Below are 24,062 nucleotides of genomic sequence, written 5' to 3' on the forward strand. Positions count from 1 at the left end.
ACCAATCTTACACAGTAAGACAATAGAACTAAATTTTTCAGAATCAGTTTGAGTAAAGACAGAAATCCCTCTTCTTACCATTTGGTCCATGTAAGAGGCAAAGCACCAAAATGCATCCACTTCATTTTCCATCACATATAATAGAGGGGAAAGTAAGTCGCTCATTCCTTGCACATATCCTAAAAAGAAGAAGACTCTCTGAAAACCTAAGCTCTGTGTATCCTTTTGTGCATATCACATGTAACTGAAAAAAAACACTTCCCTTTGGATTCAGTATTGGTAGATTTGGTGTTCATGAAGAAAGGAAAACAAAAAGATGGGAGTTTAGTAATTAAGTGAGAAGGATGGATTGCTTTAGATTGAGATGTTAAGCAGGTACATGGCTGCTAGATGTGTTTTGATGCAGATACCACCATTAAGAGTGTGTAGGTGATCACTACTGGGTGAGAGAGGTGTTCTTCTTTAAGGGAATGATGCTAGATAGGCTGACAGATAAACTCACACAAAGGGGCATCTGGGTACACAAGCTTAACTTGATAGGCCTTAACGTATATGACAGAATGTGTGAAATCCAGTGGGAGGCTATAGGGGAGTGCATTGTCTAAGTTTAGCAAGATATATTGCATGAAATGCACAAAAATTCAATAAATATATATTGAAAAAAGTTTGTAGCACTGAAAAAAGATGTACAAAAGCATAAGAAAGGAGAGATGAAGAACCCAGAGAAATGTACATGCTCAAGGAACTCTGAAGAAGTAATAAAGCAAATAAAAAAAAAAGAGAGAGAGAAAAGAATGATCCAGATATCCAGGAAAAGAAAGTTATGAGGCCAGAGTGGTAACCAGTATCAAATTACCATGAACAAGTGAGCCTCTTCCAAGAACTGGAAAAGGCTCAACCACCCTAGCATGTATACTACTGGCTAACTTAAATGAAAAGAATCATAAATAAAATTGTGTACCATGTTTAAACAGTAATCAGAGCTGTGTGCTGTCCTCTCGCTTCACTATTCTTTAGCCAACCAGGTTATCAACTATGTTTAATCCCATCAGTAGCTCTGCAGCTAAGGTTACAGATCCTTCACTTAAAAACAAAATGCTGGGGCTGGAGAAATGGTTCAGCAGTTAAAGAGCACTGACTGTTCTTGCAGAAGATCAGGGGTTCAAATCCCAGCACCCACATGGTGGCTAACAACCATCCATAACTATTCTTCCAGGGGATCTGACACCCTCTTTGATCCTCCACAGACACTGCATGACATGGGTACACTTATACACATGCAAGCATAACACTCATACACACAAAATAAATGTTTTTTTAAAAAAACAAAAGGTTGATTTTGCTTTTCACCTGGATATGTCAAACTTTTTAATATTTAAAACTTTTTATGTATATGAGTGTTTTGCACCATATTCATGCATTATATGCTCCAAAAGAGAGCATTAGAACACCTCAAACTGGAGTTATAAACGATTGCTGGCAGCAATGTAGGTGCTAGGAACTGAACCCAGGTCCTCTGCAGGAGCAACCAGTGCTTTTAACCACTGACCCATCTCTCCAGCCCCTTAAGCTTCTTTATTTCTACTCTCTAAAGCCCTCACTGTCCTTGTTTTACAAGTCATTTCAGACACCAACTCTTACCCAGCAAAGGGACAAAGTACACTAAGCCTGTTCACTGGTATACCACCACTCAACTTTGGTACATTTGTATATTCATTAAAATTAAGAAACTTTCTTTGTGTTGTTTTGGTGGTAGTGTTGTGAATGAACCCAGGGCCTTTACACATCTTAGGTAAGAACACCACCACTGAGTTATATCCCCAGTCCTTTTTGCTATTTTTATTTTGGGAAAGGGTCTCACTAAGTAGACCAGGCTGGCCATGAACTCCCTCTATAGCCCAGGCAGGCTTTGAACTTGCAACATTCCCTTTTGCCTCTGCCTCCAGAGTAGCTAGGAATATAGCCTGTGCCACCAAGCCCAGCATGAAGACTTCCTGATGGGTAACTTAGAAGGTCTATGGAATACAGTCTTTCCTTTGCAAATCCAAAACTTACATTTTTATTCAGAAAAAATCTTTCTGCAAGGAAATCATATGCTTTAGTAAGTCTTGAAAAGGGGGAGAGGCTACCTCTACTAGAAATGATACAAAGGTATCTATCTTTCCTCTTTCTTTTTACCAGGTAAATAGATATCTTTTAAGGGACTGGACAGATAGCTCAGTGGTTACAAGCACTGGCTATTCTTGCAAAAGACCCTGGTTTGAATCCCAGCACTCACATGGCAGCTAACAACCATCCAACAACTCCAGTTCTAGGGATATGATGCCCTCTTCTGTTTTCTGCAGGCACTGCACTTACACACATATAGGCATAACACTCATACACATAAAATTTTAGATCTCTTCAGAAAATCTAGATCAAACATGGAATACAGAGAGGCACTCATATCACCTCAAGATTTCCTTATGAATAAAAGTGAAGCTAAATCTGCTGTGCACCTCTGTTCTATTACATACTGCTATGCCTTTCCATATAATCTTATTATATAACCCCATTATGTCTAATGACTCTACCCTGTAGGAAAATAAGATGCTAGTCATAAAAGAGGATACCCAGTTCCTATGGAAGACAACCAATTATAATTCTAGACAGAAAAGAATAACCAAGTTGAAAGAAAGATTAAGTTATTATCATCAGAACTTTCCAAGCTGGCACTGACAGTGAAATAAAAAATAAATATTAAATCTAAACCAATTAAGTTACGCAGAAAATCTAACTGAAATTCAACAAACTGCAAACAAGAATGATTCTACTGGGTCTGAATGGATATGGTCTATGATAGAAAAAGTATAAAGTGTGCTATACAAAGATTTACAAAGCACCTTTCCTCTGGTGAAAAAAGTGCTTTGTTATTAAGTTATGAAGAATAAAGTTTTCTAAGAAGCTAATTTAATCCTTTACATCTTCAGCTTTCACATGAGATCACTGCCATATTTCTTCTGTAAATCTTAGCTGAGGCAACTAGTCAGATTATTCTTCATTCTAGTAACCTTTAAACTATTTCATTTTATACATGAGGTAGAATTAACGTACAAATTCCTTTTAATTAAAGACGGGTTAAAGCTGTTTAACATCCCTAGCACTTGAAATCTGCACTATTGCTTATGACATCTTAATCAGTAGTACCACAATTTCTTCCTTAAAATGACTTTCATAGCAAATTTGTTTCTGTGGAAATGTGAAAGAATAAAGGCTCCTTATCATCCTAGTATACATTTTCATACACAGGAAAGAAAACTTTACACACTGGTCAATTTTGCAAGTAACTGAAGCTTATCCCCTGGGAGTATATAAAGTTCAAAAAATTGGGGGGTTAGAAATCATTTTAAGGGCCTAGAGAGATGGCTCAGCTGTTAAGTGCACTGGCTGCTTTTGGTGAGGACCCTGGTTCAGTTCCCAGCACCCACATGGAGGCTAACAACTGCCTGTAACTCCAGTCACAGAGGATCTGACACCCTCTTCTAACCTCCTCAGGCATCAAACAACATGGGTGCACTTACATATATTCAGGCAAAACAGTCATACACATGAAATTTTAAAAAAGAAAAAAAAGTTGTGTTCTGACCATCATATGAGCACTGTGGCACATGTGCAGCCAAATACTCTCTCACACACAAAATTATTTTTTAAAAATGATTTAAAAATAATTTTTAAATCACTTTTAAAAAACATCAGATATTCTAGTACATTCTTATAGGCAGTATTTTGAGTACAATTTAACAGGTTACTGATTATTCAGGATCCTCTTTATGACACAGTTAAAAATAAACATAGCTCACAGATACTTCTAAAGCATAATATCTGCATTCGCTAAGTAAAAATTATTCTAAAGTTTCTGTCTGATTTTCACCATTTTTATCTACTTCCTAACAAGACTGAAGTCAATGAAGATACATCTATATCTCATCTGTGGGCTAAGACATCAAACAAGTCAATATGATGCAATCACCTATAACAGTAAATTTACTGCCCAGGCTGATCTAGTATGAGTTAAGGGCAGGAAAGGTAGCCACAGCCTATGTAAAAGCTATCTTAGCTTCTCATAAACCAAGTTATTTATTAATGGGAGCTTTGATGGTGTTCCAGATAACTGAAGTGCCTGAATGGAAAAGAGTGTAGGAGGGAGCAAGTTGACACATTTCTCAAACTATATTCCTGGCAGAAGGCATGTCCTTATGTGAATTCCTATCTCAAAATTATCATCTGAGAGAACAGAACTATGTTACCTGTTCATGGAGACCAATGGTCCTATTCTCTATGAGAGTAACACATTAAAATAAAAATGAATTGGAGTGCTGAAGGTACAGAGGTAAGAATGTCAACTAGCATCAAACATTAGAGTCTCTTATTTACTGCCTGCTCAGCTTTGAGTCACTCTCTGAACCAACATACTTCATTCATCAAGTGGGGATAACATCCTTACTTCCTCAAAAGGCTATTGTTAAAATTAAAGTCAAATCAAGTCATGCAACCTGAAAACCATTCTACCAAAATGCTTTCAATGATTTAGTATGAAGCTTGCTGTAGGTATGATAGACAGGACAGGCTACAGTTTTTTTGTTTTGTTTTGTTTTTCCCTTTTTGTTTTGAGACAAAGTCTCCTTGTAGACCCAGCTGGCCTGAACTCCTTATGCAGACCAGGCTGGCCTGGTATCACAGAAAAACCACTGCCTCTGCCTCCTGAATGCTGGGATAAAAGGCAGGTGCCACAATGCTGGCACATTTTTGCATTTTAAACATTTTATTTATTATTTTGTGTATGAATGTTTTGTCTGCATGTGTGAAAGTGCACCCATGTCATGCAAAGCCCGCAGAGGCCAGAAGAGGGTGTCAGATCCCCTGGAACTGAGTTGCTAGCCACCATGTGGGTGCTGGGAATCGAACCCAGGTCCTCTGGAAGAACAGCAAGTATTCTTAACAGTTGACTCATCTCCCCAGCCCCATTTCTGCATTTTAAAGAGAACTTTGTGACTCAATGTATTGTCACTCAAGGGGCTGATACCTTGAGATCCATAACCAAGGGCCTTTACACAGACACAAACAATGAAGAAAATATAGTCAAAACTCAAGGTTCACTTGGGTTTAAGTGTGCTAAGTATCTAATCAGTTATTCCAAAAGATGTCCAAAGCTCTCTAGCTGGGAATCATTCACATGGTAGGTGACTCAGAAGTTTTATTCTTATACTTATTTAAAGACTGGTGCGTGGAAAAAACAGCTCAAGTACTCTTCTCTCTTAAAAATATTCTAGCCAAGCCAGGCGTGCTGGTGCATGCCTTTAACACCAGCACTCGGGAGACAGAGGCAGGCAGATCTCTGTGAGTTCAAGGCCAGCCTGGTCTACATAGTGAGTTCCAGGACAGCTGGGGCTACAGGGAGACACTGTCTCAAAAAGACCGGAAAAAAAAAAAAAAAAAAAAATTCTAGCCAGGTATGGTGGCACATAGCTTTATTTCAAACTCCAGGGAGGCAGAGGCAGGTGGATCTGTGTTAGTTCCAAACCAGCCTAACCCACGTAGTGAATTCAAGGTCAGCCAGGGCTACATACTGAGATCCTGTCAAAAAAAAAAAAAAAGATTCCTTAAGTCCGTAAATTTTCTCCCTCATGGTGTCCTTCCCTGTATAACTTCCCACTTCACATGCCAGTCTTAACAACTCACTTTTGGTAAGCCTGACAAAATAATCCAATCATCTAAGATTTCAAATCATTTTTCTTCACATATACAAAACACAAATGATAGTTCTCAACCTTTCTCAGTTCGTTGCATTGCTAATGTCTTAGTAATTTTTCTCCTAGAAACTTATCTCAAAGGAGTAACTAACAGCTCCATTTACTACACAGTTATTCCAAACAGCTAATCAAAGACTCAGTATTTCAGGTTTTGGTGCATTTCTGATTTCAGACTTTCAGGTTTTTAGATTAGTGATGCTCAAAGTAAAGTCTATGTGAACTCCAAAATCCAAAAAGCTACAAAATCTGAAACATTTCTAGTTCAAAGCATTTCAGGTAAGATATTAAGCCTGTGTTCCTGTCCACTGAACTTAGCACCTGTTGGCAATACGTCACTTCTCAAACCTTGAAATTCAAGTGGGTATTACCGTCTTCCTCTCGCCTTCCTCACTTATTTTCACATAGTACTTGCTTATCACAGCAAGGTCAAAAGGTCAAAAACTCAGCTTTATAAATACATAACCATTTAACTATTTCAGCTAATACAGCAGCGCCATGCAGGTGTCACTGCAATTCTCTCAAAAAATTAAAATAATCTCCATAGTGTACCTGTGATTGCTGTAGCAACCTAAGGCTCTTCCAAGGAGTCATGCCCTTATTATAGATCTCTGTCTCCTATGGAACAAACTCCATATAATTTAGTCCTCAGAGCTATTACTGCTACCAAACATGCTAATAAATTTAAAATCTAAAATCAGTGCAGAGAAGTCTTTTTAAAACCAAGATTGTAGAGAACTTACCTAAATCAAAATCATACATACAATAGGTCATCAAAATGTCATGAAGCAAAATTAATCCTGGATTATCTTGGCCTTCATAAAATTTATTTGTTCGATCCGTTCTGTTAACATCTTTTTCTAAAGAGGAAAATTGTCACACATTTGAAAATCCTCCAAAACACAGATTCTTATAGTTTATTGTACAAGTACAGAATTTCTTATTAATTTCACCTCTTGCCATGCTTTAATGAAAGAAAACCCCACCAATAACACAGTAAAAATACATACTGAAATATTTTTCAAAAACCAGTCTATTCCATAAGCAAACTTCACAAGCACAGAAATTTTTAACCACATAGTGGGAAACATTTTCAATGAATTATAAGCAATACTAATCATTCATATTAGTTAGCATTAAAAAACTAATCAACCATAATCAAAGAGCTATGTTTCATTCAGAATTTTTTCATTCACTATGAGTAGTAGTATCAACTGTTTTATCAAATTCCATAATCATCTTTAGGACAAATTAATGCCTTATTTTCATAAGGATCACCAATTTGGATATTATAAAAATTAAAATACATTTCTAGAAATGCTTCTAGGCATTAAAAACAAATGTAAGCATCACCACGAGTATATTCAAGTCAGTATCAACAACTCAGTTCACAAACTAAGGCAGTTCTCTGTGAGTTCAAGGCTAGCCTGGTCTACATAGCAAGTTCCAGGCCAGCTGGGGCTACAGTGAGACCCTGTCTCAAAAATACCAAAAAGAAGAAAAAAAGAAAAAAAAAAGGCATTCCTAAACTTGAATCCCTCAGAAAGTCAGTCAGAAGTATCTTAAACTCAAAATAATTAACTATAGAATCATTTCTATTATAAAGCTATAATTATGCTCCACATAGTAAAATAATTAGAAAACTTCCACAAAACTCTTTACAAAGAAATGGAGAGGTACTTCACAAATAGTGTAGCTTTTAATGAGTATAGATTATATAACCAGTTTTTTAAACTATTAGAACATTCTAGCTTTCTGTTAAAATACAGTTTAATATTTACTTATTTATTTGTGTATGTTTGTATTTGGGGGGGGGTGCACACTGCCACAGTGCACATGTACAGGTCACAGGATGACCTTGGATATCAGTCTTCAATGTTTGCCCCTGCATACACCAAGCATGCTGGCTCATAGGTTTCTGGGGATCCTCCTGTCTCCTTTCCCACTTTGCTGGAGGAGCACTGGGACGGCAGACCTGGCTTTGTGTGGGTTCTAGAGACTCAAACTCAGGTCCTCATATGTACACTGCAAGCACTTGACCCACTATGCTATCTGCCGGGGCCACATTTGATTTTTAAAAGCAAGCACATTATCTAAAGAACTGAGGATGCATTCTTAAATAAGCAAAACTAATACCTAAAATACGCATGTTATAAATAGGAAGTTTTAATTTTAAATGTCAAATGCTTCATTTTGATTTCATAGTTGAAAAATAAAAAATTTTATTAGTTCAAGCACACATTACATAGTTAGAATGCCACTATAGAATATCAGCCTTAGATTTATGCTTTTAAAAAATTATAAAAAAGGTACTTCTCATAATATTTTCATATAGCATAGAGTATGCTATATCTAGATAATATTCATCACTAACATCCCACTGGCCCTTTCTTGTTCTCTTACCCATTTTCTATCCCCTAATACTCCTTTCCTTAGTAGGTATTTTACGATGACATAAAAAATATTGTCTTTCGTTTTGTTTGTTTCAGGCCTTCAAGCATACTACACAGGGACTCATCAGCTGAACTATACTCCTAGCACTTAGTGGGTATACTAAACACAGTAAAAAGTTGTTCATATGCTCATCCACTATCACTACTTCTTCCTTCTTCTGTGGATACAGACCATATTTACGAGGCAGGCAGAAAACAAAAAAAAATTTTTTAAAGGATCAAAAATTTTAGATAAAAGTGCTATTTTAGGGCTGGAGCTATAGCTCAGTGGTAGAGCACTTGCCTAGCATGAGTGAAGCTCTAGGTTCAATCCCACTATTGCGGGGGCGTGATATTTTATAAGCTGTTTCTATAAAGAAAATGAGTACTTGTGTTTTGAAACCCTAGTTAAATCCAAGTACCTATCTTCTGCAGCAAAAGAAGACTAAAGGAAAAACATAATCATGCTGGTTTTGATATTCCTTATTACTAACCTCAAGTGGGATCTTCATTCTGCCTGGTAATAATCATGCACTATTTTTCTGGTCCATTTGCTCTCCCTATTTATATAACTATTTTTTCTCTTTTCCTCAAGCCTCTATCTTTTCCCACATCCTAGCTGTCCAACAAGGATTTTACATACTTCTTATAAGAAAAGATAAAGTACTTGAGGAAAACTTCCACAGGGTCCCAACGATTCTAAAAATGCATGGGAAGCCAGTGAGGTGGCTCACCAGGTTAAGGGACATGCCACACAACTATGTTAACCTGAATTCAATCCCCAGAAGGAAAGAACAACTCTACATAAAGTTGTCCTCTGACCTCCACATGCATGCTGTGGCATATGCACACCCACACCCACACAAAATAAAATTGTTTTTTATTAAAAAAAAAAAAACTGCATGGGAATTCAGTCTCATCTCCCCCTCTCCTATCACTATAAATGAGCAGTCCCTCTTCCTGTTCCATCATCAGTGGCTACAAAGGATTTGGAAATTTCTTCTCTAGCTGCACTGCTAATTCTTGTCTCCCTCTCAAGTTTGGTCAGTTGTTCTTCCTTCCTGGACCACATAGCATTCAATCATGTTGTTGCTTCTTTTATCATCATTGAAACCTTTTTTAAACCAGCTTTCCCCTCTAACTATTGCCCCATTTTCTCTCCATCTGTTTAGAAAAAAAATTTTGAAGTTGTATGTGTTATATCCAAGTTCTTTGCTTTTCCCTCTCATGAACAAACCCAATCAGCTTGCTCACCCAGCAATCCACAAAACCTTCCCTAAAATAAAAATCTCCAGTGACCTTAATGTGAAAGCATCATAACGTGAAAGTCATCACCTTCATGACATCCCAGTGACTCTCCTCAAACACGTTCTTTGTTTGTCTTTTAGGAAAATAAACTCTCATGTTGGCATCCTCCTCTCTTACTTTCCTGATTTCTCTAAAATTTTCCTACTTATAAATTAGAGTACCTTAACAGTTCAGTACTTGAGCTTATTTCCTTGGTAAATTTATCTAGTTTTGTAAGTCCTAGTTTCACATAGTCCCATAACCAGTTTGTTAATGACCCTAAATTTATCTTCAGCTCCTTACTCACCCAGCCTTTCACAGTCCCTCCTACAGGCATATTAATTTGTGGACACCCAACAGACACCTCAAAATTGTCCAAAATAGAATTCAAAGAATCCCCTACAAACTTCTCTCTTTCTTTTTCCTACCTTAGTAAAGCATAGCAAATCCACTTCTCTAGTTATTCACCCTAAAAACCTTGAGTCATCCTTGCTTTCCATGTCTCACACTGGCATGTTAGCTAAATCTTCAAAATACATATAGAAACCAAAATTCTGGTCTCTCACCCAGCTCATTCTACTCCCCAACCCAACTCCATTCTAGCCATGGTTTGTTCTTCAAACATTCAGAAGTCCTGAGCGGAAACAAGCCTAGACTTTGCCATCTCCTTCAGCCCAAAATGCCCTTCATTCAGGGAGTTGCTTGGCATATGCCCACAATTTCTTCAAGCCCCTATACAAATCTCACCCACTTGGCTGCTAGTCTCCTAGTTCAAACAACCACCATCTCTCACAGAGAACTTTGCAATCGCCTCAAATGGTCTTTCTCCTTCCATTTTTTCCCTATAGAGCTATTCTCCACACAGCAGCCCAAATGTGCTGAAAAACCACAAATCAGGAGATCATGTTCATGTTACTACTGCTCAAAATCCCCTTTTATCTCAGAGTAAAAGCTGGTCCTACAATCACCCTGAAGCCTCTATGCAAATCTCTGTCTAACCCTCCACCAACTCACTTGACCTCCTCACTTTCTATATTCCACCCCAACTCAGTCCAGCCATGCTTGCCTTCATGCTTGTATCTCAAATATGTAAAGGTTCTGAGGCACAACCAAGTCTAACACATGCTGTTCCTTGCTGTTGAGAATGCCCTTCACGTACAGATCTATCAGCATAGCTCATATCTCTCCTTTTCCAAGCTTGTCCTCAAACGTCAGTTTCCCAACAAAAACTCTCCCTGACTTCCCAAGTTAAAACTGCAACAGCATACAAACCTGCTAATCCTCTTCCTTGCCTTACTTCTCTATTTAGCACTTTTCACTAACAGATCTCGTTACTTACTTATCTTGTTCACTTTCTGTTCTTCCCCACAGGAATAGAGGCTCCCTGAGGGCAAGAATTTTGCCTGTTTTGTTTGCTGATAGTTCAGAAAGTCTAGTAAATAACAGGCACCAAGTAAAGACTTTATTCAATTAATGAATTATGAATGCTTAATATGTGATCCTAAAAGATCGACTAGTGATTTTTTTTTTTAGATTTACTTTATTGTATGTGTGCAATCTGAGGAGGTTAGAAGAGAGTATAGGATTCCAAAGAACTGGAGTCACAGGAAGTTGTGGGCCAATTCTCATGAGTGCTAGAAACTGAATCTGGGTCCTCTAAAAATGAAGCAAGCACACTTAACCACTGAGCCATCTCTCCACATCCCTCCTGTCCTAGCGATTCTAATACGCAACCAAAGTTAGAAACTTCTGAATAAAGTCTGGGATTCCTGGGCCTCCTTAACTATCACTTTTTTGGAGGGTGGGTGGAGATTTTGGAGATAGGGTCTCCCTGTAGCCCCAGCTGGTCTGGAACTCACTATATAGACTAGGTTGGCCTTGAGCTCACAGAGATCTGCCTGCCTCTGCCTCCCAAGTGCTGGGATTAAAGTTGTGCACCACCACATCTGGCTCTTAACTGTCACTTTTATACCCTAGGTAATATCATTTATCCTCTAGATATTTATGTTGATAATACCAAAGTTTACAAATCATGGGGCTGGAGAAATGGCTCAGTGGTTAAGAACACTGGTTGTTCTTACAAAAGACCCGGGTTCGAATCCCAGCACCCACATGGCAGCTAACAACTGACCGTAACTCCAGTTCCGGGGGGATCCGACAGCCTCTTCTGTCCTCCTTGGGCATTGCACAACACGGGTGCATTTACCTACACGCATGCATAACATTCATACACATAAAATAAAAATAAATAAATTATTTGGGCTGGATAGATGGCACAGCGGTTAAGAGCACTGACTGCTCTTGCAGAGGACCCTGGTTCAGTTCCCAGCACCCACATGGCAGCTACAAACCATCCTTAACTCCAGTTCCAGGAGAATCCAAAGCCCTCTTCTGCTCTCCGCAGCACTGCACGACACAGGTGCACTCGCATACATGCAGGCAATACTCATACACACAAAATAAAAATAATAAAATATTTTTAAAAAATAAATTATTATTATATTTACAAATCTTTATCTAACAGATCACTCCCAACTACTTAAGTTAGCTGCTTAAGGTGCATGTGTGTATGTGTGTAACCCCTAGTTCATCAGATCCTAGTTCTTATTTCAGTAACTGGTACCACTAAGCACCCAATTTCTCAAGTCAAGAAACTGAGTCTTATTTCACTCAATATTCAATATACCTAAAACTGTGTCAAGTCTATCAACAAAATCTGACATGATCCTCTAACTCTCCACTAGCACATCTCTTGCTTACACATTTACCTCTTCCTACCTAGCTTCCTTATTCCTACTCATATTTCCACACAGTAGCAAAAAAATTTATATTGAAATATAAAAAAAGATAACTCTTAAAATGTTCCAATAGTTTCACCTCATACTTAAAACAAATCCAACTCTTGATATAATCCACAAGGCCTATAGCCTGCACATGGGGGGGGTGTATGTATGTGTGTGCATGTGCATACATGTTGGTGTATACACATGTGTATGAGCATGACCCAGAAATTCCAGGCTTTATTTAGTGATTTCTAACTTTGGCTGCACATGAGCAATGGAGAGACATACCCAATGTTGACCTCTGGCCTCCACACACACACATGAGAATGTACATATACCACATGCATACATCCATACACATAAATCAATAATAAATAAAAATTAAAAATACTCTGAAAAAATATTATAGAAAAATAATGCTTGGGGCTGAAAAGATGACAGTGAAGATCCAGGTTTGGTTCCTAGCACCTACACAGTGGCTAACAACTATACATAATTTCAGTACCAAGGGATCCAATGCCCTCTTCTGTCTTCCATGGGCAGTACACAACATGGGTGCACCTACATATATGCAAGCAAAACATTTATACACATAAAGAAAATAAATTTTTTAAAAATTAAGCCACTTAAATTAAGAACTAGATCTGAGTTTAAGTTTGAACCATGGAACTATGTAGACAGATGGCTTAAAACAATTCACTAATTTTTCTGGGCTTCAAATTTATTTTCTTCTGAAAGTGAGCAATCTATATAAGTATGTCTCAATTCAAATCATAGCGATTTAAACTGGGTGGGAGGTGGAGACAGAGGGATTAAGAGTTCAAAGCCAGCCTAGACTACAGAAGACTCTATTTTTTTTTTTTTTTTTTTTTTTGGTCTTTTTGAGACAGGGTCTCCCTGTAGCCCTAGCAGTCCTGGAACTACGTAGACCAGGCAGGCCTTGAACTCACAGAGATCTGCCTGCCTCTGCCTCCCGAGTGCTAGGATTAAAGGTGGGCGCCACCATGCCCGACTTTTTTTTGGGGGGGGGGCAGACTATTTTTAAAAAAGACAAACTATCTAGAGATGATGAGTTATCATCACTATTGTTTAATGTAATAGGAAAAGGGTATGACATGTAGGAAAAGGGGATGCTTAAAATACTGAATCAGGGCTGGAAAGAATGTTCAGCAATTAAAGAGCACTGGCTGCACTTACAGAGGAACTGGATTCAGTTCCTAGCACCCACATGGCAGCTAACAACCACTAGTAACTACAGTTCCAGAGAATCCAACTCCCTCTTCTGGCCTCTACAGGCATTACATACACGGTGCACTTATATACATGCAGGCAAAAAACTCATACACACAAAAAAATGGGGCTGGAGAGCTGGCTCAGCAATTAAGAGCACTGGCTGCTCTTGAAGAGGACCCAGGTTCAATTCCTAGCGCCCACACAGCAGCTAACAACTGTCTGCAACTCAACTCCAGTTTCAGAAGATCAGACACCCTCTTCTGACTTACGCAGGCATTGCATAACTTACATGTATACAGGCAATACGTTCATACATGTAAAATAATAAGTTTTAAAACTACCGAATCAGTTGCCTTCTAGTGTCCCTTCTATCTTGGATATTTCATGTCCAAGCAACTGACCAGGGGGTGGGGGGGGCATAATCCATCACCATTTTTTCTACTGAAACGAGAAACAGCAGATGCCTTCAGGTGGACACTTTAGACAACCCCGACTCAGGATCTCCAACCATTTGCCTTAACCAGAGTAAGGACAGTTATGTAGTATAAGTTACTTTGGGGGGGTTAAAATGACTGCCAGTATTTCATATCACAAAAGTTAATGAATCATAATTATGCTGAACTTTCCAAATATAATTTAGAGGAGTTTTTATTTTTTGAGACAGTCTTGCTACATAACTCTGGCTGGCCTGGTATACTTTCTCTTTGTAGTGCAGTTTGGGCTTCTAGTTCTTCAATTTGTCTGCCTTAGCCTCCCTAAAGAATGGATACAAGTGAACACAACCATATCCAGCAAAATTAAACAATTCTCTCTTCCATGGGTGGGTGGCAGTGGCTAGAGTAGAGGTAACAATACATCTTCTGTATTTATGACCCTATAGATATCCAAATACCAATTCAATATCAAAACTAAGTTCAGGGGCTGGAGAGATGGCTCAACGGTTAAGAACACTGACTATTCTTGCAGAAGACCCAGATTCGAATCCCAGCACCCACATGGCAGCTAACAACTGTCCATAACTCCAGTTCCAGGGGGATCCGACAGCCTCTTCTGTCCTCCACAAGCATTGCACAACACAGGTGTACTTACTTACATGCAAGCATAACACTCATACACATAAAATAAAAATAATAAATATTTTTTAAAAAACTAAGCTCTACTACTATGTAAAAATTATATAAATGCAGTGCAATGAGAGTTAAAGATTACTACATCTGGACCCTGCACACTAACCATTGACACTCGACAGGTCATCTATGTGCATGTGCTCAGTGCTCAGTTTTCTCAGCTATAGAACAAATTATAAACTGAAACTTGCATGTACAGCACTAACTATGCAGCCCTCAATAACTTACACTTGATCTTTACCATAGGAGCCAGATAACCCACTACTAAGTGTTTGGAATAAAGTCTAATGGTCTCATACTAAAAACTTTCTCAACCAATCTCTTTTCTTAGAGAATGGTTATTCCCTAGTAAACATCCTATGTTCAAGTTCAAAAGTTTTCTCTTTGGAATTGTTCAATTAAAAAATGAAATATATGCAGTTTATAGAAGATCTAGTGGTATAAAAAAAAAAAAAGACTAGTATCTATAACTATCCCCAGATAAGAGAAACAAAATTTTTATTTTCTTTTTGTTCACCTATAGTTTCTAATTTTGCCATAATAAACACATAGCTTTCATAGTGAATATAAAAATGGTAGATCTTTTAAGATGGAATAAACACACAAATCATCTTTTCTTAATTCACATTTTGGAAGTGGAAGTAAGGACACTGCTGCTTATACAATGGCTGAATTCATATACCTACTAGAAGTGGAAACAACAACATAAATGCACATTCTCATGTACTTTCCAATTTGGATTCTCTTTTGAGTTCTAATACTATGATCATGGATCTTAGCTTCTTTTATCAAATAAATCCAATGTATAACCTTTTGCATTTCCAAAGTTATTAAGAAAAAATTACCGATAAGACTTCTATAATCTCTTAACCTTGAATTTCTCTTCTCTTGTTCCTCGCTGACAGATTTCCACTGCAGTTTCATCCTGAAGTATTCATCACTATAGAAAACAATTTTATATGGAAGGAACCTATTTGAAACTTGATTTTTAACAATTTTAACACTGTTAACAGTTTTAACATTCCACACAGACTATATAAAAGTATGAGGTTAATGGCATTTAAGTTTATAAATATGACAGTGACATGTTTAAAGTCAGATGAGTGAAAACAAAGTAAAATTTATGTAATAAACTTAACTATTACATTTTAGGTATGCTTTTAAAGAAAACCTCAATTCTTGAAATAATTTCTAAATTTACTTGTTATTAAATATTTTACTCAACAAAGTTTCTGAATAATTATAAATCCAAATGACTTTTTTAAAACATAACTTTACAAGTTGTTTTGCTTCCAGTTTACTGCAAAAAAAATTGTTAATTTAAAAATATATAAGAAGGACTGAAACAGATAAAGGCTTTAGATATGTACATAATGATTGACAACAGTTTTAAATCAAAGGCTAGACTGAAACCAGGAACAAGAAATACACCTGGAAAGTTGGCTACCCTTCTCTTCAAGTGTAAGAAATAAAACAGAAACACTCTTCAGTGTGACCAGAGTATGAGCACCAGGAAAATAACTTTAAGGTCATCTAAATAGTAAATACACTTCTTTTGACACAATTCTATAACTTCATAATTATAAAAATGAATCATCGGGCTGGGGAGACAGCTCAGTGGTCAAGAACACTGACTGTTCTTGCAGACCTGGTTCAAATCCCAGCACCCACATGGCAGCTAACAACTGTCCATAACTCCAGTCCCAGGGGATTTGACAGCCTCTTCTGTCCTCCACAGGCATTACATGACACGGATGCACTTACTTATGTGCAGGCATAACACTCATACACATAAAATAAAAATATTTTTTTAAAAAATGAATCAAGACAAATATTTTAGTGTACATCTAAATACTGGTCTTTTAAGTATACAAAGGCTTATACAAAACTAGCACAAGGGACTAGAATATTCTACCATATTTTTACACATTCACACACATAAGTGAAACAAGGCCCTTCTAGAGTTTCTTATTTGAAATAATTACAGAACTTATAATTTTAAACTTAAAATAATGAAATGAAATTATTTTCCAATTACCGGGTCTATTCCAAATCCCTATACAGAAGCCATAATTTAAATGTCTGGTTTACTTGCATTTCTTTGATAAGCACACAAAAACACCATTTACTTACGTTTTTTGTTTTTGTAACTGCGTTCTTTCCTCTTTGGTACTATCCCAAGGAAAATAACCCAGAAGAAATTTCCATGCTTGCTTTCTTAATGAATGACTAAGACCCTGAAAAAAAGTATTCATATTAATCACATTTGTTTTTTAAAAACTGAATAGAATACCATAAATTCACAAAACCTGAACATAAATGGGAGAACACTTATGGTTTGGGGGGGGATTGTTTTGTTGTTGTTATTTGGTTGTTTTTTGATTTTTGTTTTTTTTTTTATCTTTTTGAGACAGGATCTTCCTGTAGCCCCAGCCAGCCTGGAACTCATTATGTAGACCAGGCTGGCCTCAAACTCACGGAGATTAGCCTGCCCCTGCCTCCCAAGCACCAGGATCAAAGGCATGCGCCACCACATGGACCTGGCTGTACTTAAGTTTTATACGCCAAAAAAATTCAATTCAATGACTACTGTCTTGTTTTCTATATCCAGATACTGGAGATATAAGCATATAAGATATATTATTTAGGATGCCTAAATAATACAAAATATCAATAGACTGTATGGTAGACAGTGGGGCTGATAAGTCTTTCTAAGTTCAACCTTACTGGGTAAGGTAAATGCTACTGGCACAAACCTTCTGCACCTAACCCACAGAACTCAAAGAAAGATTAACTTCCCCTAAGCTTCCCAACATCTCTGTACTCAATACCACGGACACAGTAAGCACCTTAATCTTCCACCCAATATAGAAATTTTAAGACATATTCCTCTAAAAGAAAACAAAGAACAACCACTGAATGCTGGCAGTTTATAGTATTTTCAGTATTAGAGGGCTTAAATTACCCCTCTGAATATCATCTGCTTCATATTATCAACATTTAAAATTCTTCCTTCAGAATCAATGTTCTTGGTCCATTCTTCCAGTGATACTGGCTCTCTCCTCTGAACGGCAGGTCGTTCTCCCAAATCAATCTACAATAAGAGAAACAATACAAGTACTTCTCAAATCAGTGACATGAAATCAAGGCATGTGGAAACTAGCTTGAAACTGTTACTTTTCAGATGTGAGTTCTAATACTCCCAATATGTTTCCTTGTTTTCCAATGTTTAGTTAATGAGCTCGATTAGCAGGCACTGCATATACTTCCTCCTATAAAACATAAATGACTGAGCTGCAAATTCAGAGAGTCCATAGACTAAAAGTATTTGTCATTTGGGGGCTGGAGAGATGGCTCAGCAGTTAGGGGCACTGACTGCTCTTGCAGAGGACCCAGGTTCAATTCCCAGCACCCACATGGTGGTTAACAACATCTGTAGCTCCAGTTCCAGCAGATCTGACACCTTCTTCTGACATCCGCGGGCACTGCATGACACAGATGCACACATGCAGGCAATATTCATACACATAAAATAAAAATAACATTTTTTAAAATATGAAAAATAAAAATATTTGTCATTTAAAGAAAAGTCTTTGCTATTTAGATATTCAATTAAGTACAAAACATTTAACACAAATTCTACGAGACCCTTCAAATCAAACGGCATATTATTAAAAAGAGACAATATATAATTGCTCCATCAATCATAATCTATAATTAGCTTTTCTTCCAAACTAAAGTTTGAAATTCTCAGACCTGATTCATGATCCACTAATTCCACTTGGCAATATCTACTGCTTTCATTCAATTAACAGATGGTGGTTATTTAAAAATACCATTTAATGATTAAAACCTTTAATTAAGTACTACAACTTAGATATTTATAATTTTCTAACTATGAGCAAGCCTAGAATTGCAGCAAATTCAAAAGCCTTGTTGAACATTATATAAAAATTTACCATAATTCAGGCCCAAATCCATCTTACTTAAAAAGATTCATATCGAGAACAGAAGCCCTAAAGGAGTGTCATGACTATCTGCCTCTGACACCTACAGAGGAAACAGGCAAACTATGAACAAAAGTAAAGAGACAACACACAGACACAGTGATCATTCCCTTCTCTACGCTCCACAAAACAATCTATTCATTACTGAGAGAAAGTAACCAAAGGAGATAAACATTAAGAAACAGTATAAGAGAAAATAAACCAAGAATTTAGTGGCAGAATGGTACTGTCACATATATTATCAGTCAGAAAAAACTGTTACAAATAGGTAACAGTAAAGCGGGTGTCATCAAAATTAATTTTTCTGTATTTGTAGTATTCAGTCCATTCTCCTATTAACAAATTAGGAACTCTGGTCCCACAACTCTCCACTCACTCTTGTGATGACTTCAAATCCTGGTTCCTCCTGCTGATTTATCTTCAGACCTGGAATCGCATCACTAAGAAAATCAGCCATTTCTGAAGGTGGTCGTTGATGTGTAGAGGGATCACTGCCTCTCAAACTATCAAAAATGTAGTTTGTAACTTTCGAAAATCCTACCATAGTTGCTGTATAAGGATCCTTTTTAATTTTCTATGTAGCAGAAAGGAAAATAATTAGCATTATTAATTTGAATAAGGAATAAAAGTATCCTCTGAGTAGCAAAAAAGCAAAGCTTTTAAAAAGAGGGAAATCAGAACTACAACAGAGTATTCTAAGATTATCTTAATTTTTCTACAAAGAAAAATTTAAATTTAAACCAACCTTTTCATTTGGTTAAAATAGCATAATAAATGACAAGTTAATGCTACTGATTGAATTGCAGATAAACAAATGCTTTGCAGGCTTCCTTCAATCTGCATACATCAGAATGTATACAGTGCTTACTTTCCAGTGGTGAATGGCCCACAACAGCTTTCTTCTGTCTAGCAGGCCTACCTTCACAAAAAAAAATAATATGTATTTCTTAAAATGTGTACTACCAACTAACACAAAATATTTGATAGTTAAACTTGAAAGCTCATAATATTTAAATAAGAGCTGATATTCTAATCTACAAATCATTCTAACAAGAATAATTTCTTCTGGGAAAGAACTGTCCCAAAAAATAGCAAACAGCATTTCAACTGTTAAGTCCTAGGGTTACTTCAAAGCCCAAAGCACCTGCCCATTTATATTTACCAAAAATAGGTACTTATTAAATAATTATTCTCAGAAGAATTGCTTCCTCACTTTTTAGAGTGCTGAGCCCTCTTGTCCTTCTTCCTAAGTTTCCATTTTATGTTGTTAATCTTTACAGCTCCAAAGCCAAGAAAAAGTGGCAGAAATGTAAGCACTGAGCATTTGCTACATGAAGAAGTGAATAAAAACAACTATCTCCATAGTTTATATGGTAAGCTGACTAAAATTCTGTACATGCTCAGTGCATTCTTGGCAATATATTCAGTCAAGCACATTCAAAGGAGTCAGACATACCCTAGTCTCAAAACCTATTAAAATGGGAGATAAAAAATTCAGGTCCATGGGGCTCGAGAGATGGCTCAGCAGTTAAGAACACTGGTTGTTCTTGCAGAAGACCCGGGTTCAAATCCCAGCACCCACTTGGCAGCTAACAACTGTCTGTAACTCCAGTTCCAGGGGATCCGACAGCCTCTTCTGTCCTCCACAGGCACTGCACGACATGAGTGCACTTACCTACATGCAGGCAATACACTCATACACATAAAATAAAAATAATAAATATTAAAAAAAATAATACAGGTCCAATTTTTTTCCCTGAACTGATCATTAATCAATTTACGTAGCTTCCTCTGTAATTCTTCACCTAAAATGAAAATTATTAAAATCTACTGTTCTCCTATTTCAGCATTATGATAAAGACCTGGCTTCAGACTAATTAAGGATCAAGGAAGTTTTGAGGTTTTCCAAGTAATACAGACCATGTGATGTTATTACTTTTATAAAACTACAGAGTATAGTTTTATAAAGATTGCACATATATACCTGCCTCATTCTGTACTCTCTTTGAAAAAGCAAGAGGAAGGGGACATATAAATAATGGAGTCAAGATGCTATTTAAATAGAGGATATATTTAGGAAACATACTTGTATTAAGCCATATGCTGGTTCATCAAGAAGATTTTCAAAAGACTGTGAAAGACTCTTATTCTGACAATTGACAAGAAGTGTTCTTTTGTCTTGTGATGATCTGTAATACAAAATAGGGGATTTATAGAAAATACTAGAATAGGTATCAATTACCTCCTGACAAAAACATTAATGTCTAGTTTTAGAAGTTTTCCAGTAACCCATTAGCAAATATTTAGTACTTTATTAAACAAGCTTGAAAACTTCATGAAGCATAAAATATTAGATTTACCAAATTTTTAAATGTTATATAACAAAAAAAAATATGAACATATTTTTATTCTAGGTAAAGCCAATATACTAGTTTGTCTTGCAAAGACCCTAAATTCTTTTATAGAACTGTCTGGTTTTCTTTAATGTGTGAGTGTTACGTCTGCATGTATATAAGTGCACCTGTGTCATGCAGTGCCTGCGGAGGACAGAAGGTGTTGAATCCCTTGGAACTGGAGTTATAGACAGTTGCTAGCCACAATGTGGGTGCTGGGATTTGAAGCCAGGTCTTCTGCAAGACTAGCTAGTGTTCTTAACTGCTGAGCCATCTCAAGCCCCATATCTGTCTTTATTATCATAAAAATTAATGAAAAGCAAACTGCAGAACTTAAACATATAATATGTACAAAAGAGGAAACACGCGGTGGCGCACACCTTTAATTCCAGCACTTGGGAGGCAGAGGCAGGTGGATCTCAGTGAGTTCAAGGCCAGCCTGGTCTACATAGTGAGTTCCAGGCCAGCTAGGGCTACAGAGAGACCCTGTCTCAAAAAGACCTGAGTTGCGGGGTGCCCTGGCGGAGCGAGGACTCCGCCCTATCATTGAGTTGGCTCTCCGCTGGGTCCTCAGCCCAGGGGCGCCTCCAGGGAAACTCGCTGAAGCTGGACCTGCTGACTTCGGATCGCGACCTGGACTCCAACCCTCCCCATGGCCCCCGGATCAGGCCTGGAGCCCGAGAGATCCTGGAGCGTGGCCAGCGAGGCGTGGGGGAAGTGCTGCTGCAACTAGGAGGCATCTCCCTTGGTTCAGGGGTCTCTCCGAAGAGTAAGTCCCTGCCAAAAGGGGCAGAGAGGCATCTGGAGGTCAAAAGCGAGATCAAAATAGGTTGCTGCTGCATTCTTGAGCCCAGGTTCTACCTCTCTGGGTCTCAGTTTCCTCAGTACTACCTCCCTACAGGATCCAACATTCACGCATTGATGAAACGTTTACCTTGTGCTGTTTTGTGCCAAGCTCTATAGCTGCTAGGAAAATGGTTAACAAGCATGGGCACCATTGAATCAATGCTCAAAGCAATAAACAAGCGAAGACAGGAGTGTAATATTCAAGATATTTAATGGTATATACTTCACTATAAAAATTTAGACAATTGCCGGGCGTGGTAGTGCACACCTTTAATCCCAGCACTCCGGAGGCAGAGGCAGATGGATCTCTGTGAGTTCAAGGCCAGCTAGGGCTACAGAGAGACCCTGTCTCAAAAAGACCGAGACAAAAAAAAAAAAAAAAAAGAAACCCTCTGGAACTAAGTCTCTCTATACTTCTTAGTACCTAAAAGCAAATAACATGCTTTCCAAATAGACATCAGACAAATTACCTACTTTTTTTCTACTGTTTTATGAATTAGTTACAATAAATATATAAATTTTCTCTTTAAAATAAAAACTAAATGCTGTCGTGCTGCTAAACACATCTAGTTTATTATAAACGCTTAAGATAAGATCTTTAATAATAGCTATCTCTTCTCAATTTTCACATAACAGGATGTAACAGTAATGCCAGAGGGATAGGAAATCAAAAACAGTATCTTTCTCTTACATGGCCGCAAAACAATACTGGACCTACAAAGACAACAGTAGCTAATAAACCTCTGGCTTTGTGGTTGAGTCATTTGACCCAAGGGGGGGAAAAAAAAGAAAAGATAATTTTTTAAGACATTTGATTTTTATTAAATACATTTTTCTGAACATTTAGGAGGGGTGATTAAGATGAATACCTTCAGATTCTCACAAGTCATTTTTGTGGTAAGTCAACTTTTAAATGTAGCATCAGAAAAGGAGATAATATGGGAAAATTGTTTTTTCTAGCACAGCACTGCTGGTGGTAGAGTTATTTTGTTCCTAATAATGAGTAACATAAAGTTACTTCAATTTTAAATTAAAAATGAAAGGGAAAGCACTGCCTGTTATGCTGAATAGGAATGAAACATGCAACCTTTAGCCAGCTAGAAGATCGCTCCATGGCTCTGAAACTGATAGTGACCACCACACTGATCATGGGAAGAAAAAATGACTGCCTCACAAATAAGCAATTGCAAAATCTTGCCTTAAAAGGAAATATTTGATTTTTTTAAATATTTTATTTATTTTTATGTGTATGCGTGTACTGCCTGCATGTAGGTGAGTGAACCCGTGTCATGCAATGCCCGCAGAAGACAAAAGAGGCTGTTGGATCCCCTGGAACTGAAGTTAGAACAGTTGTTAGCTGCCATGTGGGTGCTGGGATTCAAACCCAGGTCTTCTGAAAGAACAATGAGTGTTCTTAACCGCTGAGCCATCTCTCCAGCCCCTGATTTTTGTATTTTACACTCTTACAGTGGCTGCTGGGGGTGTCTCCTTGGGGAGAAATATGAAGAAATATAAGACCTGATTGCCCTCAAGGAAGAACATTAAAAACAGACAAGGGAGAGAGTCCTTACAGTACTAGGCAATCACAATGAAAAAGAACTGGCTTCTAGGACATTATTGCTATGCTTCTAATTCCAAGTTATCACACTGTCTTAATCTCCAAGAATGTGTTCTGGGAAGCTGATCTCTTATGACAACATTATTCAAGATTTTAAAACTCAATACGACAGTAAGATGAACTTTAAATGTGGTCAGTGCCAGCAATGCTACCACTCCCTGCTAAAGAGTTTAAGGAAAAATCACAATATATCACCTAAAAATTCTGAAGTGCTTCCCAGGACTGGAGTGTGCAAGCCTCTCCCAAAGACCTCAGAATAGACTTAGAAATAGAAACTATAATAAACTGAACAATATTTGTACACTGAGAGGACCCAGTAACGATCTTATATTGTTACTGAGAATACACAATAAGGCTAAAGAAATAGAGAAAATAACACTGCAACCATCAACCAAAAATGTGAATTAAAAAAAATATATAATGAGCCGGGTGTGGTGGTGCACACCTTTAATCCCAGCACTCGAGAGACAGAGGCAGGGGGATCTCTGTGAGTTCAAGGCCTGCCTGGTGTACATAGTGAGTTCCAGGACAGCTGGGGCTACAGGGAGAC

At 37.5% G+C, this 24,062-nt stretch overlaps 1 protein-coding gene across 2 annotated transcripts in view; it reads right to left on the reverse strand.

Annotated features, from left to right (window-relative positions):
* The window catches only part of Tbc1d15 (TBC1 domain family member 15), a 67,002-nt gene that overhangs the window by 11,465 nt on the left and 31,475 nt on the right, over positions 1–24,062 (reverse strand). The window contains exons 6-13 of one of the 2 annotated variants that reach the window (XM_029564249.1): positions 20,742–20,844; positions 19,524–19,574; positions 19,032–19,229; positions 17,614–17,742; positions 16,782–16,885; positions 15,494–15,588; positions 6,530–6,646; positions 79–179 (exon numbers count right to left, since the gene is read on the reverse strand). In XM_029564249.1, coding sequence (XP_029420109.1) covers positions 79–179; positions 6,530–6,646; positions 15,494–15,588; positions 16,782–16,885; positions 17,614–17,742; positions 19,032–19,229; positions 19,524–19,574; positions 20,742–20,844 — 898 coding nt within the window. The remainder of the gene's footprint in view (positions 1–78; positions 180–6,529; positions 6,647–15,493; positions 15,589–16,781; positions 16,886–17,613; positions 17,743–19,031; positions 19,230–19,523; positions 19,575–20,741; positions 20,845–24,062) is intronic. The other variant, XM_008834552.2, reaches the window with a different exon arrangement.

The sequence above is a fragment of the Nannospalax galili genome, unplaced genomic scaffold, assembly GCF_000622305.1.
Source record: "Nannospalax galili isolate Female #2095 unplaced genomic scaffold, S.galili_v1.0 scaffold76, whole genome shotgun sequence".
Taxonomy (NCBI): domain Eukaryota; kingdom Metazoa; phylum Chordata; class Mammalia; order Rodentia; family Spalacidae; genus Nannospalax; species Nannospalax galili.